Source organism: Anarrhichthys ocellatus, unplaced genomic scaffold, assembly GCF_004355925.1.
Source record: "Anarrhichthys ocellatus isolate YVR2014 unplaced genomic scaffold, GSC_Weel_1.0 scaffold31, whole genome shotgun sequence".
NCBI classification, from domain to species: Eukaryota; Metazoa; Chordata; class Actinopteri; order Perciformes; family Anarhichadidae; genus Anarrhichthys; species Anarrhichthys ocellatus.
In genome coordinates, this window is record NW_022280061.1 from 4,593,447 (window position 1) to 4,615,461 (window position 22,015).

At 42.8% G+C, this 22,015-nt stretch overlaps 2 protein-coding genes across 4 annotated transcripts in view; one reads left to right on the top strand and one right to left on the bottom strand.

The window, feature by feature from the left end:
- The window catches only part of LOC116392765 (neuronal acetylcholine receptor subunit alpha-7-like), a 25,837-nt gene extending 17,975 nt beyond the window's left edge, over positions 1-7,862 (top strand). For all 3 annotated transcript variants that reach the window (XM_031864495.1, XM_031864496.1, XM_031864497.1), the window contains 4 exons: positions 2,409-2,603; positions 3,099-3,185; positions 4,972-5,081; positions 5,680-7,862. In XM_031864495.1, coding sequence (XP_031720355.1) covers positions 2,409-2,603; positions 3,099-3,185; positions 4,972-5,081; positions 5,680-6,270 — 983 coding nt within the window. In that variant the 3' untranslated portion in view covers positions 6,271-7,862. The remainder of the gene's footprint in view (positions 1-2,408; positions 2,604-3,098; positions 3,186-4,971; positions 5,082-5,679) is intronic.
- A 1,825-nt stretch (positions 7,863-9,687) lies between these two features.
- Positions 9,688-22,015, bottom strand: part of dnah6 (dynein, axonemal, heavy chain 6) — a 44,466-nt gene continuing 32,138 nt past the window's right edge. The window contains exons 62-81 of the mRNA XM_031864440.1: positions 21,877-21,944; positions 21,507-21,687; positions 21,181-21,360; positions 20,767-21,000; positions 18,983-19,118; positions 18,616-18,764; positions 18,327-18,517; positions 18,036-18,196; positions 17,649-17,737; positions 15,894-16,040; positions 15,610-15,748; positions 13,382-13,501; positions 13,098-13,219; positions 12,725-12,854; positions 12,341-12,468; positions 11,491-11,676; positions 10,767-10,839; positions 10,529-10,680; positions 10,175-10,397; positions 9,688-9,965 (exon numbers count right to left, since the gene is read on the bottom strand). Coding sequence (XP_031720300.1) covers positions 9,862-9,965; positions 10,175-10,397; positions 10,529-10,680; positions 10,767-10,839; positions 11,491-11,676; positions 12,341-12,468; positions 12,725-12,854; positions 13,098-13,219; positions 13,382-13,501; positions 15,610-15,748; positions 15,894-16,040; positions 17,649-17,737; positions 18,036-18,196; positions 18,327-18,517; positions 18,616-18,764; positions 18,983-19,118; positions 20,767-21,000; positions 21,181-21,360; positions 21,507-21,687; positions 21,877-21,944 — 2,913 coding nt within the window. The 3' untranslated portion in view covers positions 9,688-9,861. The remainder of the gene's footprint in view (positions 9,966-10,174; positions 10,398-10,528; positions 10,681-10,766; positions 10,840-11,490; positions 11,677-12,340; positions 12,469-12,724; positions 12,855-13,097; positions 13,220-13,381; positions 13,502-15,609; positions 15,749-15,893; positions 16,041-17,648; positions 17,738-18,035; positions 18,197-18,326; positions 18,518-18,615; positions 18,765-18,982; positions 19,119-20,766; positions 21,001-21,180; positions 21,361-21,506; positions 21,688-21,876; positions 21,945-22,015) is intronic.

The window sequence follows — 22,015 nt, forward strand, 5'->3', positions numbered from 1 at the left end:
ACACACACACACACACACACACACACACACACACACACACACACACATAAACACAAAGTGAGTGTACCCAGCTGGCTGGGGGAATGGAGGGCAGTGGGTCTGGGCGTGTGTGGTGACAGCTGGCCGAGGGATGGTTCATTTAATTCAGGCACAGCCAGCCTGCAAGCTGGCCAAGAACACACACTGTCCTGGTGCCTCAGAACATTCCCATCCCAATGCCAACGTATGAACACACACACACACACACACACACACACACACACACACACACACACACACAATGAAGTAATGAAGGAGAAAAGCTAACACTGCCTGTCGTCCACTTTTAAATAATTGTGTTTATCAAATCATTGTCATGCATACTATTCATCTTCTTACACGAAGGCTCTGATGAGCACACATGCTCACACGTTTTGGGATTCATTTGACTTGACTGGACCAAGGTGACATTGTGTTTCTGTTAATCTGATGGACAAGGCAGATTAGTTGCATAATGTGTCTATGCCAACAAAACGGATGAGCATTATGGATTAATAAATGATTGAGGATTGTTTTTGGAGGGGTAGTGGGATCTTGATTGTTCCTCCTGCCCAATTTCAGCTCATCTATTCCTCACACAAGTGCTTAGGTCTTGCGATACTGATTGTACACTGACTAGTATACTGATTGTACACTGACTAGTATACTGATTGTACACTGACTAGTATACTGATTGTACACTGACTAGTATACTGATTGTTCCTCAGGTAAAGACAAAACATGGGGAGCCTTTTTCCACTATGTCCCACATACCTAGAAGGACCTCCCTGACTCTCCCTAATCTGACGATGTTCAAATCTGAGTTTAAAGGATCGGCTCACATTTCTTCTAGTCTTTCTTCAAGGAAGATTCCACAGATCTCTCACATGAAAGTCTGTTTGCAGGTGTTGGGGAGAACTATGTCTAAAGCCTTGTGTGGCCTGTCACTGGAGTCAGTGTCGGTTCGGTCTGAAGAATACAAGTTAAGAGAAGTTAAGATACGGGGGTGTGGAGTTAGACAGAAGTGAGCTCACCAGAGCTCTGTAGCCCGCTCCGCTTTAGGCTAGCGGCTCGAGCCTCCACTAGCCCCGACTAGCATAACACACACAAAATGTGGTGGTCAAATTGCATTGTGGGTAATGTAGGCACCAAGTTGGACACGGATGGAATAAAAAACAGAGGATGCCTCTGGTTCTGCTTTTCATTTTTTAAACTGTCCATCGTAAATCCAACAAGGTTATTATAGGAGCGCAACACTAGATGTGTGGAGTCCTCTTTTAACCACTGTGCTTAGGGAAGGGATCTCTTTACAGCACATGAACAGGAGGAACAAACACAGCCATCAATCATTCTTTCAGTGTACACATGGGCAAGCATTGTTTTCAGAAAATGGGAACCTCCTGTTTTCTGCTGTCTATAACTTAACTTGTGTCCCTGCTTTGGTTTTGCAATTTAATATATATTGTCTTATTCACTTAATTATGACATTTGTAAAGCACTGTAAACTGCCTTCATATGACTGTGCTGGCCTTGCCTTAGAGCAGGAACTGTTGCTGATGATGGGCTGTAAAGTCCCCCGACTCAGTTGAAGTGTCATTGAACTATACATTGAAGTGATGATGAGGCAACACATGCCAGTCAGTCAGTGTACGGATTCAGAACACAAAGACTCTCAAACAGGTGGCTGCCATAATGGAATGACATTTGCTGCAGAAAACACGTTACTTCTGATTCATAACACTTGACTTGGGAGCTTTGTCTCTCCGTCTGACAACAAACCACAATAAGCTGCTTTATAGTGATTGTAGACCAGCTAAAATATGTTGCTACACTAAAGGTGAAGCTGTGCTTGCATGATTATTACTTTATCTAACAGATTATATCAGGACATCATTGTATTATGTACAGTATTCATTTAGGCAGGAGTGCATTTGCTGTTTTTTCAGTGACAAGCTGCTTTCCACACAGAAACAATACATTAATGGTAAAATCATAATCTTTCTACATTCTCAGCATTGGCTTTATGTGTGCTTGGTTTAAGTGGAAACCTTCAGATAAAGAACATGTCGGTTAAGCGGCATCTTTGAGTGATTATGGAGAAACTGACAATATAAAGTAACGAGGACAGGAGAGTATTAATCAGTTCATTTTCACTCTGTCCAAGGATTCAAACAGTGTACATAAATCTTCCCTCTCAATCATATTTAATGGGACCTTTAAAAAGAAGTATTAATAATGACTGTTGACTGATTGTCTCTGCCCAGCACTCAATCAGCAGCCACAGCTGCACATTAATGCTTTTGTACAAGGTCTTCTTCAGCCAAGCAGAACCTTGAGCTGAACTTTTTTATAGTTCTGTGTGTGTGACCCACCTTTTCTTTTTCCTCCAGGTGTGCCGGCTAAACGTAATGAGCTGTACTACGACTGCTGTAAGGAGCCGTATCCTGATGTGACGTTCACGGTCACTATGCGCCGCAGGACACTTTACTACGGCCTCAACCTGCTCATCCCCTGTGTGCTCATCTCTGGTCTGGCCCTGCTGGTCTTCCTGCTCCCTGCTGACTCTGGAGAGAAGATATCACTCGGTACAGGATGGGACACACACACACACACACACACACACACACACACACACACACACACACACACACACACACACACAGAGAGATGCATACATCACTGCACACACACATTCTCTCACACTAACACAAAGGGACAATGAGTCATGATTATAATCATACATGCATACAAAAGTATTTTTTAACCCATGTATTTGTCACTGCTCTACGCTAACGCTGACATTTTGGCTGTGAATTTGCCTTTGAGTTGGATTCTACTCATTAGCAGATAAATAAAAGCTCCATCATAAACATTTCAAGATGACATTCAGTGAGACGGGGTCCGAGTGAATAACTGCAAGTCATCCCTCGAGAGTAGAACAGTGAATATTCCACAATAAACCCACGGCTGTTTTCACCTATTCTGAAGCAACCGGCTACATTTATTTGAAGTACTCTCAAGTCACCGTTAAAGAGAAAAGGAGGCGGTGATGACAGAATGTTTGCTCTGTCTTCCTCCAGGCATCACAGTGCTGCTGTCTCTCACGGTGTTCATGTTGCTGGTAGCAGAGATCATGCCGGCCACTTCAGACTCCGTTCCTCTGATCGGTAAGACATTTTTCTGCTCCAATTATAGCTCGTTGTGATTTTCTTACTTTCAAAGTGATGAAAAAAGACAAATAATTAACATTGATCACAAAATGATCAGCAACTTATCTCCCAAACAGTTGGCTATCTGTGATGTGATACTTACTGGTAATAATGTGTAATGCACCAGAAACCTTCAGAAATAGTTTGAAATGACACCTTTTCTTGTCAGTAGTGGAGAACTCGTCTGTCTGGTCAGTGTAACGCTATAGCCTGTAAACTCATAGCTTCTCTTACACAAACACTGGAAACGGGTTGACAGCTTGCCTGGCTCTTTTGAAAAGTAAAAAATCTCAATTGTCAACTTGAGTCTTTTTCTTTGTGTACCTTCAGACAGAGCGAGACTGTTTCCCTCTGTTTCAGTCTCTATACTAAGCTGAGCTCCGGGCTCCAGCTATATACTGAAAGGACATCTGTAAAGGGGAGTTCAGGGGTCAGGCCCATGTTCCCTCAGGTCATTCCTGTGAATTTGACCAACATCCAGGCATGTGCAATACATGCTGATTTGCCCCAAAACAACTAATGTAAGCGATGTACAGACGTTAGCTGTAAGCGAGCTAGAAACACGTCAGTGAGCGAGTGTTTGTGTTCAACTCACAAAAGACTCTTTTTTTCCTGTTCCGTCCAGTCGCTTTCCTTTCCCCTCTTGTATTCATACATGTATGAGACGTACAGCCCTGCGATAAGCACAACTTCCTCAACATCATGTCATTTACTTTGTATGTAATCGTGCCACATATAAAAGACTTCCTTGTGTTCTGTCTGAACACACCTTGAGAGTGGTATACATCTTCTCATCTAACTGTCTGCTAGAATGTGAATACACTCATTTCCCAAAAATGGTGACTGACCCTTTCAAACTGTACATTTAACCAGTTTGGTAGATTGGAATGAGAGTGTGTAGAATCGGGCGAAGAGCTGCATTACAACTGACGAGATATTCACACCTCATATTATTCACACCAGGCAGCCTGGAGCGGCTGGACGTGGGAGATTGCAGATATAAGATGTGAAGATTATTCTGAGAGTAGAAGAGCAACAGAGCTGCATTGTAAAAGACCAGACTGATACGAGCCCCGACAGACAAGCAGCTGGCCATGAGAGGGGAGGGAGGCTGCAGACGCAGGAGCTGCTCAGTGTCATTCAGCAGCTCAGTGATGTAAAACGAAGCCATTAGCAGATCTGTCTTTATTGGAGTAGACATACTAACACATTGCAGAACTGATGGATTGAAGACAAAATGAAATACTCCTTAACGTTCACTCTGACAAATATACTTCGACATGGACCGGATCAAAAAGAAAAATGTCTTCTCTTGTTTTTAGAGGGAAGTCTATCATAATTATGTTTCAGTGTATTCAGGTGCGTGTGGACGGGGGAGCGTGCTTGCCTACATGTACATGTGATGCATGTTGTTGTTCCTGTGGCTTCAAATGCCCGCAAGCATGCGTATGTGTTTTGGTTAGTGTGTACATTGGGATGTGACATGTTGGTCATCCTCCCACCAGCCCCTGTGGTGGTGTATCCTCAGCTTTGTTGAAAGGGTTAAACTCCAACTGACTAACCAGCCAACCGACTGACTTTGCGGCAGACCTACCAGAGTACTATGCCCACCTCTCATGGTTTGTCTTGATACGTGACAGATACATGAGCTTTTCATTCAGAATGGCACTGATGCACTGTATTAGTTCTTTTCTATTCCAAATGGAAATTGTTGTGCTGTACTTATGTGCTCTTCTCCTTCCAGCTCAGTACTTTGCTAGCACCATGATGATCGTGGGCTTGTCTGTGGTGGTAACAGTCCTGGTGCTGCAGTTCCACCACCATGACCCCCATGGAGGGAAAATGCCAAAATGGGTAAAATAACCTTTAAATCCAATAATCTATCATCAGCCAATTGTGATTGCCCTAGCCAGTGGATTATTTTCAAATAACCACACAACGTATTGATATTGGTACATTTAATACCCATCTAGGCTGTTGCCTATACGTATGAGTCTGTAATAAGACATCATAAGCAAGAGTGTCCACCAACAGTGCAGTTATATATGCATATATTTTTATCTTTAAGATTTTATTTTATTCAAAATTTGACAAAGCTCTCGATTAATAGTGGATTTCCCCTAATTATGGATCAAAAACTCAAAAGTAAATCATTGTTAAAGGATTATCCACACTGAACCATTCAGTTATTAAACAGTAATGAATTATATGGAAGGAAAACCTAAAGATTATTCTTGTATACCTCATGGCACGTGTGCATCTTCCCCTACAAACAACCTTAACAAATGTCACACTGGCAGAAGTAAGTTTGCAGTGTAAAAGTTCTACTTTTCTCTGTATTTCTGTTTTTCATATGATTTTATTGCTCATACTTTGGTCTGTGACTCACTGATCTCTCCTTTACTTCTGTCCTGTCTTCCACCTCTGTGCCTGATCTCATCTCTTCATCCAGGTCCGAGTCATCCTCCTTAACTGGTGCGCTTGGTTTCTCCGCATGAAGAAACCTGGAGAGGAAAATAAGACCGCTGTGAGTTCCAGCTGCACCGCAGACTACAAGTACGCCCACCATCCTCCGCACCATACCAGCTCCAGCAGCATTGCGATGAGCACCATACCAGGGCAGGCGCCCACCCAGTCAACCACGACCAACGGGAACATGAGCCTGTACTTTGGCTTACACTCGATGGGCACAGAGAACCATGCATTCCCACCAAGCACTGATTCAGGGGTGGTGATGTGCGGCGGTGGCGGTGATCATCTGAACGTCTCCTCCCCGCATGACGTCCACTCAGAACACACGCGGGCATTGCTGCTGGAGCAGGTTCCGGAGATTTCGAGGATCCTGGAGGAAGTGCAGTACATTGCCAGGCGCTTTCGAGATCATGACGCGGGAGAGGCGATCTGCAGTGAGTGGAAGTTTGCAGCGGCAGTGGTGGATCGGTTATGCCTCGTGGCTTTCTCGCTCTTCTCCATCATCTGCACCTTCACCATCCTCATGTCAGCTCCCAACTTCATTGAGGCTGTGTCCAAAGACTTCACATAAGGCTGATCTCTTCCCTCTCTGAGTGGGAACAGAAAGGTTAACATGAAACATGACAAACTGTTGTTTGCCTCTCTGCTGGCCCTGTTGTACCTCATCGTGTACCGGACCATGTCTCATCACAATATGTTGTCAACACTCCTTCCCTTCAGGCTTTCCTTTCTGCTCATTATCTTTCACTTACTTTCCCAACAGCAGCTCTTCACATCTGCAACTGTCTGAATGTCTTCAACAGTTACACATAGTACAGCTGCTAGAGTTCTGTAGACAGTTTTAGGTAAAGCTTGTTCAGGCCTGTATTCTATAATACTATTTATTTTGTATTTGTAAATACATCTACATCAGATCAAATCTTTTTTTATTCGTGTTGGTGAACTTATTGAGAGCTACTAACTTGTTAACTCACAGCACTGCACACCTCACATCTCTTTAAACTAAGGCTGCAAATAATAGAGCATTCATCGTAGATGTATCTGCCAACAATTCTCTTGATTATTTAATTACTTGTTTTGTTTGTAAAATGTCAGAAAATAGTCAGAGTCCAGGTTGACGTCTTCAGATTGGGTTTTGAACTGCTGGTTGAATAAAACAAGCAAAGATATTCAATTCACTATTATATGTATAACAAAGAAAAACATCAATAAAACACTGACAAAAACGGCAAAGCATTTAAATATCCTATCCACTTATAATGGACGGACAGGAAGAGGGGGAGACAGTTCTGCCTGACATGTACAAGCCATGTTTAGTACTCTAAACATGAATCAGGATTCAATAATCTTTACAAATCTTTATGTGTTGATATTTATTTGATTTAAACATTTTAAATATGGTCAGTTTTAGTTTGAGGTACTTGTTGTAATGATAAAGGTGTAGCTCAACATTTTGGGTTCTTGTAGTGAGTCAGATGAGGAGATTGATGCCACACACACTGTTCTGGTCCATTTGTCATCGTACATCGTGATGATTATTATAAGCTGCAGGTGAAGACTGGAAGATGAGCTCTGATGAACCGAGAGAACAAAGCTGGTTTTAAAGGAAACCCATGCTGGGTGTCAAAGGTCATGTAACACATGTGGTCAGAGGGGTCTTGGTTGCTTTAAGAATGTTATGTAATAGATTGACGAATAATGCAAAACCTTGATCACGGTTTCATCTTGGAGAAGATATGAACAGAGGAGACGTAATGACTCGTATGAGACGTGTCTTCTCTGTGACTTGGACTAACGTCTGTAGAGACTTTGCGAGATAACCTGACACATTTCTATTGTTACTCATGTCGAAGTCTACTTAGCACATGTTGTCTGATCCTGTTCAGAAGAGGATATTGTGTTCTGGGTAAAAGACATTCTGCATTGACAAATCAAAGCTGTGTTGAAGTGGCTCAAATAGCTGTGCTGCAAATGTGAAACTCTAAATGAGAATATGTCCGTTTACTTTAATGCTATTGCTGTTTTTATCACTAGTGTTGTATTTTGGTCACCTTGAGCGTCTCTTTCTTTGTGGTCTGTGCGTCTCTGCTCCGTATATTTCATTAGTATGTAATGCCCACTGTACATGACTATTTGGAGAAAAATAAAGGAGACGTGATCATTGCTGGCATTTGAATGGCTGACATGCAACAATTACCTAAATAATAATTTTAAACTGCTTTCACTGAGCACAGTTCCTCCTCGTTCCTTTCTGGTCGTGGTTATGACACGGTTGATGTTTTCAATGTAACTGGACAGACAGAGCATCTGATGTGCCGGTTAATCACAGCATGTAATGCTTACATACAATACAATTTATACATATACTGTATATCTCAAACTATTCCTTTAAATCTTTAACATTTAGCAAAAATTCAGAATGTTTCACATTTTCATTGCCTTCATGTGAAGACAAGCTACCAGGCTGCTGGCTGCAGTGGAGCGGGATCATCACTGCTGTGGTGGAACTTTCAATTAAATCAATTGAATAACTGTCAACATCCTTCAGCAAATTACAAATCACTGCAGTGAAGCACGAGGCTGCTTTTCATCATTACAGACGAGTTGATTAGTTGTGAAATATTCACGTAAAGCGCTGGTCCTGAGAGATCCTTTTGAAATGTTTGCTTTATGTCTGAACCGTACTCTCTATAACCGTTTCCCTTCTCTGCCTTTTCTTCTCCACTGAAAAAATATCACCTCTGTTCTCTTTGGACTCATCTTCTGCAAACATCAGCCGTGTCCTCTTCCCACTGATTTCATCCACAGAGGAGTGTGTGTGTGTGTGTGTGTGTGTCTGCAAACATCAGCCGTGTCCTCTTCCCACTGGTTTCATCCACAGAGGAGTGTGTGTGTGTGTGTGTGTGTGTGTGTGTGTGTGTGATGGTTTCGGAATGACGGGGGCAAACCTAACCGCAGTAGGCCCAGCACAGTCACTGTTATGTATAATGCCTTACCCTGACTCATACAAGGATTGATCAGGAGAAATGTAAAACAACTAAAGTGCAGAACCTTCCTGTCAGGGCAGCAAGTACAATCTGTCTGTTTTCATTTTCAGTGTATAAAGGTGAGATTAATAAATAGAAAGGTTTCACATCTGAGCTAAGATGTCCTGATAAAGCCCCACAAAGCCAGACAACTCATCACCATTTACAGCTTAAGAGAAACCTTTTCACAAACTGTTCAACAGATCCAAACCAGCACGAAGTCAGACGGATTCAGTCTAATATTCAAAGTACATTGTAGTCTGTACAGGTGTGTACATAGAGGGAATGATAAACAGAGAAAGAGATAGTACACCATATAGCCTCTTATAAAACTACTGAATGATGCACAACCTTTTATGATCAATAGTTTTTTATTTTCCTCTATTATGTGTCGGCTTTTGTGGGCAAAATTAGTAACACAGCATTTTGTGTGACGCGTAGTTTGTTGTGAAACTGTGCAGCAAACACTGATGGGCGGTGAGGCCGTGTGCGCGACAGAGACAGAGATCGAGTGTGTCTGCGCTCCACCCGAGGACTGCAGTGTGTGTACGGAATGTGTTTGCACTGCATGCCCTAAGTAGCACAAATAGGCTGCTGATGTGTGTGGAGGTTGTGGTGGAAACATTTCATCATGCCTTCTGTCTCAACTGACCCCACTCTTCTATTCCCTGTTGGGTTTTATTTGAGAACCATTAACATCTGTGTTCATCCATCTCCTGTATCTACTCTGCCGTCCATCCCTCCATCTTTGCTCTCCCTGAGGCTACATGTGAACCGTCATTTTCAGTCAGCACATTCATCCAATGACCAAACAGCTTGAATGGATCTCCGCTACGGGACTCTACTACATGTTGTTTATCTTTAAAGATGTACGGCAGCGCTCTCATTAAGTGCCTCATATGTTGCTGCATATAACTGATATTAATCTCCACGGGTACACACGTGTATGAAGGCAGCCGATAGATCACTCAGGGTGTTTATTACACTGTATTTGAAGTAAGTGCACATTTAGCATAAATCTTCTCTGAAAGAAACTTTATAAATAATTCCACAAAAGCTTCAGTGTCAATTCAAGGTCGTGCATAAGTAAACGTTTCAGTCACATTTTAAATTCCTCTTTGTCCTCGAATACAAACTTAATCATCCAACTGGCACAGCAGAGCAGAGGCTCGTGATGTCCAATAGTCGCTCGGTCGATTGGAGGGAAGCATTACTGCTGCAACAAAATGAGTTGAGTGACCTGGAAGGAGACAGAAGTTAAGGGTGAAGGAACAAGTCTAATCACATTAGATATCTGTGTCACTGCTTGAATGGCAAAAGAGATTCTGGACACCAAAAGTGGTAAAGTGCCCTTGAGCAAAACAATGGAATCCTGTCTGATCAAAAATGTAAGAAGATGAAGAGCAATGTAAAGCAGTATGTAAGTGAGTCCCCGTGTGGAGCACAGACCTGTGGTGGACAGAGCCCCGGCTCTGGCTGACGTCTTGTACAGAGGAGCGTGGTAGAGGTCTGGCTCAGGCACGTAGTTCTGCTGGGGCTCAAAGTGCACCACCGGCAGCATGGCATTCATCACTCCAGGTAACGCGTCCTCAATCACCATGTTGTTATCGTCCCAGCGACTGGAATCCATGAACATGCCGTGCACGAGCACACCGTTCTCTGGCTCCGGTAGCTGTTGTATCCACAGATGAGATGGAGCAGCGGTCATCAATCATTTCACTGCTTTGCTGCCTCTTGTGTTTTCACAGTAAAAGCATGTAGCATGCAGGCTGGATGCACAACAATAAACCCCCTCTTCAGTACCTCATCATCCATGTCCAGTTTAGTGGTGTTAGGCAGACCGCGTAGAGCCTCACAGACTGCTACCTGGTCTCGGTACACCGGCACCAAGTTGAAGCGGAAGTTGAGCTCATCGATGGGCAAATTGTAGCGCCTGGCATGATTCTGAAGCACCGCTAAAGGCAGAGCGGAGCACATATTTATGTAAAATTATAGTTCTAGCTGCTGGGGTTCATTAATAACACGGAAGATATTAATTTACCTGTAAGAAAGCCTTGAGGAAAGAAGAACCCTGAGATCCAGAAAGACTTGGGCTGACCACGTGTGATCCAAGTCTAGCAAGAAAAAATTGAATTAAAATTGCGTATCTATAAATAATTTCAATATGTGTTTTGTTTAATTAACGCAGGGTGCATCGCAAGCGTCCTGTTGTTAACGGGGGCTGACAGTGAAGAGGATTCTCTCCTCTGAGGTGAACATGTGCAACTAACGTACGTCTGTGAGTGAATGTGCAACACACATGTTCCAACCAGTCTCACGGAAGAACAATTTAAGTCAGGGGACATCAACCAGTGTTGGTTGAGAGAGAGAGAGAGAGAGAGAGAGAGAGAGAGAGAGAGAGAGAGAGAGAGAGAGAGAGAGGATATGTGCCTCAGGGAAGAATGCAGAATGTTTTATCAGTGTTTTCAACTTGATGAAAAAAAACAATCAAACACAAAAAAAACGCCAAGCACACACTCTCTCACACACACACACACACACACACACACACACACACACACACACGGTGAGATGTCTCTGTCGTGTCAGTGTGTGAGTCAGTGATACAGAGACTTCAACCAGGACAAGTAGCTGAATCCTGACTCCCTGATTGGTTTTTACTGCTTTTCTGTTCTCGTTATTGAAACAAATGGCTTCAAACAACATCTGAATACAACTCAACCAATATGTGTGTGTCAGAATTGATTTTCCTTTCTCTTGCACACCTGGATAAAGGAGGTCCTGAGAGCCAGGTCCCTGACCCAGGATGCCAGAGGTTTGAGAGAAGGGTAGGCAGAGTTGGCCCAGTGGGCGGGAACCTGGTTGTTCAGGAAGCTTGTGTATAAGCGGTCCATCTCTTCTGACATCACCACCAGTCCTGCTATGGCCTTCTGCAGAGTGATAAGAGACATCTGGGGAACACAAAAACAATCATACATCACAATGAGGGGCGTAAAGGACAGAGGCAATCTGGAAGAAAGTTCTTTATTTTGATATATATCAGCAGCAGCATCATGTTGCTGTTACAACAGTTCGTTACAGTCAGAAAGTGAGGAGAATCCACTGAACTGGTCTCATTGTGTACTCAGAGCAGTATATGGTATCAGCAAGTACCCAGATGTCCGAAATAATCGGTGCATCCTTGGTTTATGTTTGATCATTTCACTGCAGAAGGCCTGAGAGGAAAATTACAAAGTTAATTCTGGTAATCCATTTCCAAGTCTGATCTGATCCGTTTCCTCTCGTGTTAACGACTTGAAAAAAGGTTAAAAATGTACTTGCCAGGATAATATTTCTAATTTACTTTCTTTGTTTTTTCATCTGTAATAACAGGTGAAGTGTGCATGGAGAATTTAAAAGTCACCTGGAAGAAACATTACAACAACAAACACTTAAAAACTACTTTTTACCGGTTCTGAGGTCATAAACACTGGAGAGAATATAGAATAGTCTTTATTGATGACCAGATTATATGTTTCAGTTGCCTCTCAGGGTTGAGATATACTTCCTCATGGATAGATATACAAACATTGCTCGAGGAAGCTCGATTGTGTCTCTGGGAGCTCAGTGAGTCACCTTGATCACTCTCAGCAGGTGGTTGAACCGGTCGGCCTCTTGGCCCAACACAGTTGTCAGGGAGTTAAGGCGGCCGCTTCCATCCGGGACACACAAAGTTTTAACCGCCTCATCCATGTCCAGACGCTCTGCGTGGACAGGTAGACAAGCAGGGAGACAAACCGGCAACACAAACAAAGACAGGGAGACAAGCAGGGAGACAAACCGGCAACACAAACAAAGACAGGGAGACAAGCAGGGAGACAAACCGGCAACACAAAGACAGGTGGGCAGACAGACAACAGATAGGTGGAAAAACGCTGCGTTAGATCAGGAGTTATTAAGATACACAAAGTAATGTGGTTCTTTGCATGTGTATCTCATGAGTGGTCTGTGTGTGTGTACCTGGTAGCTTGGCCAGGATGGCTGCAGTGAGCTCGCAGACGATGTGATCGTTACTTGTAGCTCCATGGTGGGCTGGTGAGCGAGGAGTTACATCCAGTATGGTGCTGATTAGAGTCATGGTTTCTTGACGCTTTGGAGGCAAATACATAATACACCCACAATGACACACCTCTCATGCTCTCTGAATACAAATGTTTTTTCCAAATGAAATCATGAATCAGCCAAGAAATGATAACATGCACTAGTTAAAATGAGCTGTTCAACATGTTACCCTAAAAAATGGGTCAATTAGTTTACAACATAAGCTGCTCATATGAGAAAGATTGTGATCAGTACATCTTCCTTTCTGGAAGATGCTGCTGTTGTTCCTCACCTGGAAGGCCAGGTTGGCATTCTCATGCAAGCCAAAGACCTCAGGCTCATCTATGATTGGAAGACTCTCGATATATTTCTTATATTGTTCTAGCTCCTCTGTATCTGGGGCATAGTAGATACCTTAAACACACAAGATAGGAAACCACTAAACCAAACTAAATATACAGTATATGAGCATGCTATATTGATTATATTATCATATATTATGTGTTCCTGTTATTTTGTCCATGCCTTGTATGTAAACAAAGAAAAAGAAAGAGAGACCTGAAGATGGAAGAATACCTGAGGCGGAGTAGGCGTAGCCAGGCTCCAGGGTTTGAGGCGAGAAGAAGCCTTTGAGGATTGTCCTGAGGCAGCGCTGGTCCCAGGCATCCGTCACTCTGCCCCCATATGTGATCTCACCTGGAACACGGACACCACGACCACATAATGCTACCAGTCTCCATCAGTGATATGTGCAGGTGCTACAGCACATGGTTTAAAGAACATGGAGTACATTTAGGGTGTTTCCAGCTCTGGGACCAAGGGGTTGTATTTAGTCCATTTATAAATCATAGGTGCATTTTAGGCAAAACATGAATTCAACCAATCAGAGTGTCATCTACCATTCCAAGGAAATGTTTGGATCACACGAGTTAGTAACAGTCCTAAGCAGCCCCCACTGGGACCTATAATACTAATGATAAAAGTGTTGTCTAATCTTCATCTTTTGTCTGTCCTGCTCTCCTGACCCTCCTCAGCTCGGCAGGTTCACACTGCACCTTGTCCTTTATCTTGATCAGCTGTCTACCATCCATCAACATCTACCGAGGCCATGAGAAGAACCCAGTATCTGTACACCAGATACATTACATTAGAAAAGTAGGTCCGATCAAATAAACTCAGGAAGCTGGGAATTGTTTGGACGAAGGAAGGAATAGTGAAAAGACAGCCACGCAGAGCAAATATTACCTAAGAGCAAAAAGTAAGATTATATCAACTATATTTAACACAAACAATCCAACGCTTAAAATCCATACTTTCTCGAAGACACAGTTATGTAAGGAAGTAAGGACGCGGGTAAATAATCAGACACTTCTCTGCTGAAGCTTTTAGAAAGCTGCAGGCGTGGTGAAGCTGGCACAGACTGTTTTTAGCACGATAGAGGAACTGTTTCTGAAAGAGGAAATGCAATACAATGCTTGGTTTGAGCCCAAATTCTTTCCTTCAAAGAGTGTGTAGCTCTGGTTCACAAGGACCGTTAGAATTAAGGATTAAACTAATAACTCAGTGTGATCAGTTTGATTATGGAGCGGTGAGCTCCACTGAGACTGAACATAATCATTTGAAGGTGTAATTGAAAACCAGATCAGGAAAACCAATTAACTTTAGCAATATGCTAATGAATGAATTGTTGCTAATGAAAGGATCCTTCCCTCTTCTTCATAATAACTGTGAAGATGTTTAAAATCAACATAATACAATAACATTGAAATTCTATTTGTGTCCATATGTGTGCCCAGGATGTATTTGACAATAATACAAGTGAATTAAAAAGTTTTCACTTTCATGTTTGCATGTATTTAAGTGTTGCCTGCTACAGTGTGGTTTTAACAAAACTCTAATGTGTCACAATTTAAATCACTAAATGGATCTTTTAATGGAAAAGGTCATTTGAATCTCTTTTTAAACAATTTCTGGAAGATTAGAAAAGTGACTTCTTTAATGTTTACAGAAATGTGCCGTAGATATACGCTCAGGGACACATGCTTGTAGAATGGGTTGTGTGCTCGTCTCAAGGTTTGATTCAAAAGAGATGTTGCGCTGATGATGCTACAGCGCAAACACACCCACAACGTTTAGCAGCTGAGTGCAATTTGTCCTTTTATGTGTTTGATTGCAATTATCCATGTGGATAAGTATACATGTTGCATTTGCTCCAAGAACACAGGAGGCAGAACAACTGACGAGGTGCAGAAGCATTCCTTAAAACTTCAGACAAGGAATTTAAACACGACACAGAGAGAAATACGTGCAAATAGCAGCGGAGCGCCGAGACGCTGTTTGCCTGGCAGCGCAGTTAGGGGGGCATTTCACACAGTTTATTTTTGTTTGATTTGTGAAGGTGTAGCAGCCACAAATACTGCAAAATTCTTTTGGGGTGAATTCATCCCCTACTTGCGAGTTTAGTAGCATCGAATACAACAGTCCTGCAATAAATTCTGCATCCATGAACATTCTGCTGCAGGACAGAGTCACTGCCGTGTCACTGCTCTGCTTTTTGCCTTTCCCATTTCACACAATGCCAAAAATGTGTGTTGTTGACAAAACAACGGTGACCCAACTAATCTGAAGTTCCATCATATGCTTTGCACATTGCACTATACAATGTTGAATTTTGAGAACCAAAACAAAGCACACACAACCCCTAATACATCGACATGTGCTTGACTGTAAATGCATGTGTGTACGCATTTAGATAGACTTGCATGCAAATACACACACTTATGCCTGCGTGACAGCATCCCTACCAGTCATGTAGATGAGAGCGTCCCAAGGGACCGCGCCGTCTCTGCAGTAGAGGTTGAGGTTGAGCAGAGCACACTCCCTGTCACTGTCGTTAAACTCATAGGGGATGTTCCAGCCCAGAGGACCAAACTTCTTCCGCTCCTAAGACACAAAAAAGGATACGTGTAGAAGCACAGGCACATACCCAAGCAAACACATACAACAGAATACAAGAAAGTAAAACACGTACAGGCACACAGAGCCGTAATAATGGAGCATGTGTGAGGTGTGTGAAACAGTGTGTAACCTGGATGACTGCATGGAAAAAGCAGATTCCAAAGATGATCTTCCTCCACTGGCGTCCCAGAATGTGCTCTTCTAAATACTTGCTGGAGATCTCTGTGAAGGCTCGTCGCATGTTGGCTCGGAGGCCTTTAGGAGGCTCATTAGTCACCTGGCAACAACAACACAGAGACACACAGGGCTCGATGGCTGCGACAGAGAGAACCACATTGGACTGCCATGAACTCTGGGGCCTTGCTTGGGTCAATCTAATCCTCCTGGTTGTGCCGGTATGTTTTAGACATGGACGGTTTTTTTTGCCTGGTTGTAGACCTTTGAATCTGCTCACTCCACCGAGCTCCAATCAACTGATCTGTCTGGCGTCGTGACAAGTAAGAGTGGTATCTCAATTAACAGGCAATCGACCAATAAACACAGCGGGGGAACGAACCAACAATTAGCCAATCAGAGCCAGGGGCGGGACAACTATGATGTCATGCCTCAGTACCTTGGAGTAATAATAACAATGAGACCACTACAGACGACATTCAAGCTGCTATCAAGGCTCTAAATCCATTAAAAGCACCAAACAGCTGTGATGTCTGGTTATATATTTGACTTCTGTCTTACTGGACTGAGTCATTGATATACAAATGGTAATTCCTTTAATGACAGATTCATTTATTTACAGAATTAAGTGCTGGTGCTGGAACTAAGATCAGTTGTGAATGAATCTCAGGCCAAAAATGTAGCAGTGTTAAAACTAGGACTGACGTGAACAGGCCCCCGATTAGTCTCGTTTGTTGCTATTATTTCAAATCCTTGTGATGCTGAGATATGTTACAGATGATACAGAATACACAGATCCCAAATTTCAACCGATTTATGCCGACATCCAATAATAACAAGCTCATAGACTGTTGATCACTTGTTTAACTTACTCACGTAGTAAGAAGAGTGACTAACCAAAACATTTACAGGATCTGTGATTGAATTACATGTTTTTCCCGCGTCAGTTTTACTTACATAGCCGGTGGAATTAAAAACATGCAATCCTAAAATAAAAGTAATTTCCTTTTAGGCTCATTTGACTACCACACCTTCACTGACACGGTTTAAAGTGATGTTGTGACACTTCCTTCTATGGAGACAGTATCAGTTCAACAAATTACAAAGCATGCAAAATATCACACAACTTTCCAGTAAAATGAATGCAAATCACATCCAAATATCATTTCTTTACTTATTCCAGACTTTCTCTCATCCAAGCAGACACACTACAATGAGAATACTACCATCAGCATCCTTTCCTAATTAATGACCTTTCTTCAATCTACTATCTCTAGAAACACAGCAGTATTGACATGTATCATTGAGTCTCCTTTCTACAGATTCAATATTTGCATCATCAACTGTAAGTTTCCCACAGAAGTCTAAGAAATTAAACTCAGTATATGCATTGAGAATATTTATTTTCAAGGCATGAGGGTGTGAACTCTCGTCATGAAGAACAATGATGAAAAGCCATGTGCATCTGCAGAATGCATAATTATCTTATTAACTATTAGATTGTTCATTTGTTCAAAGCTGGACTTCATATTGGAAGTACATCTTTCTTAATCCTGCAAACAATAGTCCTGAAGAGCAATCTCTGACAGACAATCTTCAAATGAAATTACGTAAACTAATGTGAACTCATACAGTAGCAGAGTGTGTGTGTGTGTGTGTGTGTGTGTGTGTGTGTGTGTGTGAGAGTGTGTGTGTGTGTGTGTGTGTTCACCTTGACAGAGTTCTGAAGCACTGTAACAGGAAATACTTTGGTCGGCATGGAACTGAGAAACAAACGGAAGTTCTCGTGGATTGATGCGTCTGCACAGGAACAGAATGGAATGTTGTTCACAGCCATAAACAACAGAAAACAATACATAGTGAGTGTTACTGTGACGACACAGAGGAACATGCATTGAATCTTTTTACAAAACAAGCATTTGGTCCCAGAATGCTCGGCTATGTTGTGTTGCTAGTGTTTTCTGTATTTACTAGTGAGCTGGGCGTTCAGCCACCGTGCATTAGACAGCAGCAACAGTGCACGCTGTCACGCTGCTCTGCCCTTGTGTGATCATGTGCACAGTTACATGGTGGAAGTGTTTGAACACTGTTTGTATACCAGGCTCAGTGAGGGTCTTGATGAGCTCCTCCATGGCTAACATCCAGGAGACGGCCAGATGACAGTTCTGCACAAAGACCCATTTGCCAGTCTTCATTGCTGCATGGATCATCTTTTCTGCTATCGGCCCCTGGCCTTGACCTAATGATATGGACTCAACCCTGAGAGACAGAGACCCTTGTGATCATGTGTAAACACCTTCCAGGTTGTGCGCCAATGCCTGGATATATTCAACTCAATTCTGTCACAACACTCCCACCTTATATCATCCGTCTATCTTGTTCTTTTTACCTGTCAAGACAACCTCTCTCTTTTGCAAAGCGCTGGAAGGCCCCCATAGGGTCAGATCCTGTGCTGAGAATGAAGACCAGTGGTGTGGAAGGGGACATGTCATTGTAAAGGTTTGCCAGGTCTACTGGAGGGTTCTCCACAAACTGCTGTCCAAGGCTGACGATCACAAACTCTGTTGCTGCAAACACCAGCTGGACAAGAGGTGGAGGAAGTCAATCAGATAACAACAGGAAGAGAAGGGCCAGAAGAAAGCAATGGAAAGGTTTACAAAATATAAATCTAGGCTCACCTTTTCTTCTATAAAGCTCTTGATCAGGACTAGCTTCTGGAAGGCCCCCAACCTTTCATTCCAGTGACCTCTGATCCCACTCCCTGGCTTCACTTCTTTGGACACGTAGCCTTCCCAGGTCTCTGGATTAATAGATGCTTGAAAACGTCCTAAAGGAGAGGCGTCATTTAATGCTACACACATCTTCTTTATAAATCACTTTGTGGTAGAAGAACAATAGAATATCCAAGAATTACAATATTTAAGCCTGACAGTGAAAAATCAGATTTTGTTAATGGGTCAAATGTTCTAGCTTTTTAGAAACGTTGTGCACCTAATATGCTGACTCTTGCCAGACAGGCCTGTATAACAGCTGGGTTGGGTGTACCTAGCTCGATGAGGATGGAGGTTCTGGTGATTTCCTTGGAGATGCCCTTGAAGCAAGGCAGTGTGTCCTCCAGCTCGCAGCACGTGTGCCAGTAAAAATCACTGAGCCATGGCACATCTGGACGTTCTGCATTGTCCTGAAAGAAGAACAAGTTGAACAGGAGACGTTGACGGCCATAAAGGAAGGAGTTGGGAAAGAAATAGAGGACAGACCTTCAGTAGAGAGCAGTGAAGAAGACTTAAAGGATGTAACAGTGTGAAGACAGAATGATTCACAACAGGGCAGGTAGACGTGGCGGATAAGAGAAGCAAAGATGATGGATGTATTGAAGCTGCGATACAAAAGACAGAGAGTGGGAGGAGAGGAAAGGCATTAACAGGAGGATCACGAGGGCTGACGGGCAGCACCTCCAGCCTCAGTAATGCCACATAAAGGAGAAACAAATGGTGGATGAATGAAAGTATCCCAGGTCAGCACCAACTGATCTGCACTGTGGTCACAAAAGTGTCCTTAATACTCAAAGGGCCTTCTATTCATTGCTCAGTTCTACCTTTGACCTTCTTCATTGCCCAAACCAATGGAGCCTCAGCTGCACACCCTTCTGACTCTCACAGGGGTTTGAGAGGGAAGACAATGATTACATAGAAATATATAGAAAAGAAAAACATTGACATGTAAACAAGCTCAGATCAGATCTTGCCCCTCTGAAGGCGTCATGTCTGACTTGAGTTACTAAGACGTTTGCACTGATTATAAAGGACTATTAGCATACTACTAAATATTCTTCTTTTTGTATCTCTCTTCCACAGACATAATTATTTTGTCAACCTCTTCACTTACAGATTTTCTCATCTATTCTTTTTGTCTGTGGCTTACTGTGTGTGTTTCCATCAGTCTCAGCAGCAATAAGCTGGCCGAGAGAGAGAGCCTGACAGACACTTTGTGACAAAGGTCTCTCAACTCAATCCCACAAGAAGAGGAAGAAGAAGAAGAAGAGGAGAGAGAGAGAGAGTGAAGTTACTGCTTGCAGGCCAACTTGGGGGGATTTACAGAAGCACCTTGTTTATCCACATTTAAGAGGATTCTGCCAACAAACTGTAATAATTCTCTATTTTTGTCTAATTATAGAAACACCTCTTTGTTTGTTTTTTATTTAGAGCTCATGGCATTTAAAAGCAGGACGTTATATCTCTATTCCTCCAGGCAAGTTTTAATTTAGTGTTCACTGACAGTTGACCATTCTCCATTCTGGTATGGACTGAACTGATGTAGTTTCTTCTAAATAACTCTGCAGCCCGTCGCACCAAGTGCATGTAAGTTCCAACATAGCTTAGTTTGGACTTCGTGGGGGAATTATGCTATAACTTTGTAAAAACAGATACAAACAAATCCAAGTTAGCACGCAGCATTGAGCTAAGATTATGTTAAAATTGTGGACGACTTGCTTGACTCAAGCCCCGGCTGCTGCACATAGCGCTGTTCGCTTGTTTATTCAATTAATATTGAATGTGCAGTGTGTCCAAACTGCATCAAATTAGACACAGCACTCCTTCGGGTCCAAAGCAATATACCTGCCAAGTGTGAAGTAGATTGGAAGAATATATATGATATATGCTAAAGACCCACACACACACAGAGAGGGAGAAAGACGGACAGAGAGAGATTGCTTGCTTTATAGTTAGATGAACACATCCGAGTCTCCACCCCATCTCCCATTGGATAGATTCTCCTCTGACACCAGCAATGTACCAGCAGGATTCTTTTGACTTGATTTCCCACCTCACCTTTTCCAAAGAGACACTTCCTCTTTGGAAGTGCTGCCACTCGGCATCGGAAATCTCCCCACGCTGCCTCATGACTTCTATGCACAACATGAAGCTGTAGATAAGCTTGTGCTGCTCGAAGAGGCCACGGGACACGTTGATGTAGGAGATGAGCAGGATCTGGTCCAGCAGGATCTGGAGACGATCTTCTAACACGCTGCTCTTCTCTGACGTTTCAATGGTGGAGTTAAAGAGCTGAGGGTGGAGAAAGTAAAGAACATTAAGAATGGGATGGAAAGATATTGAACAAGAGGAACAGACGTGCTACAGGGAGTCTTGAAGTTGTTTGATAATGTGTGCTTTACAAAAGCTTACAAATGAAATCAGATGGAGATTTGTCTGTGGCTTGCACAATGACGCCTGTTACTAACTCACCTGTTTGAAGTACTTGAGGGAGAACTGGTACATTGGATCAATCTCAGAGAGACTGGCAATAACAAAGTACAAGACTGAGCCTCGGGTGGCCACAGGTTGGTAACGCTCCCTTGCAGAGTTGATCATCAGCTCAGAGGCCTCTGCCTCCTCCAGACGCTGCTTTATAGCCTCTGATGTCAGCTGAGGAATGGTGGGAGAAGGGAGGAACAGATGTGGTAGAGGAAAGGAGGGAAACAGAATAGGACAATATGATTATAACAAGTCAAAATCCAAACAAACGTTGAAATGGTATTTGTAGATGATGACAATATCCATATGATATCTACCTTTGACTCCTGAAGAGTCTGAACTAGCTCTTCGTTGTCAAGTATATTCCCCTCAGAGGTGAGGAGAAGCTGGAGGATGCGGTCCTCGATCTCTTTTAGCTGGTTGCGGTCAGCGTGGATGCGCACGATCAGCTCATTCCTCTGTTCCTCCAGATGTGGACTCTCTAGACGCACCACGTCACTAGAGGTTGCAGGAAGATCAGAGTAGAGAAAAGAATGTGGGGGAAAGAAAATAAATAAAATACAAATACCACTACAGTAGTAAAGAAAAGACAGAGATTATGGCCAGTGCGAAGTGCAAATAGTCATTAAGGGTTAAGGGTACAGAGAGTTTGTAAATACGACCATGTGTGTCTGTGCATGTATGTACCTAAGCAGTTGGTCCTCCAAGCCAGATTTGGTCACGGTGAAGTTGATAACAGTAACTTTGATGCACACCTGTAGGGAAACAGGAAGGAACGAACACACACACACACACACACACACACACACACACACACACACACACA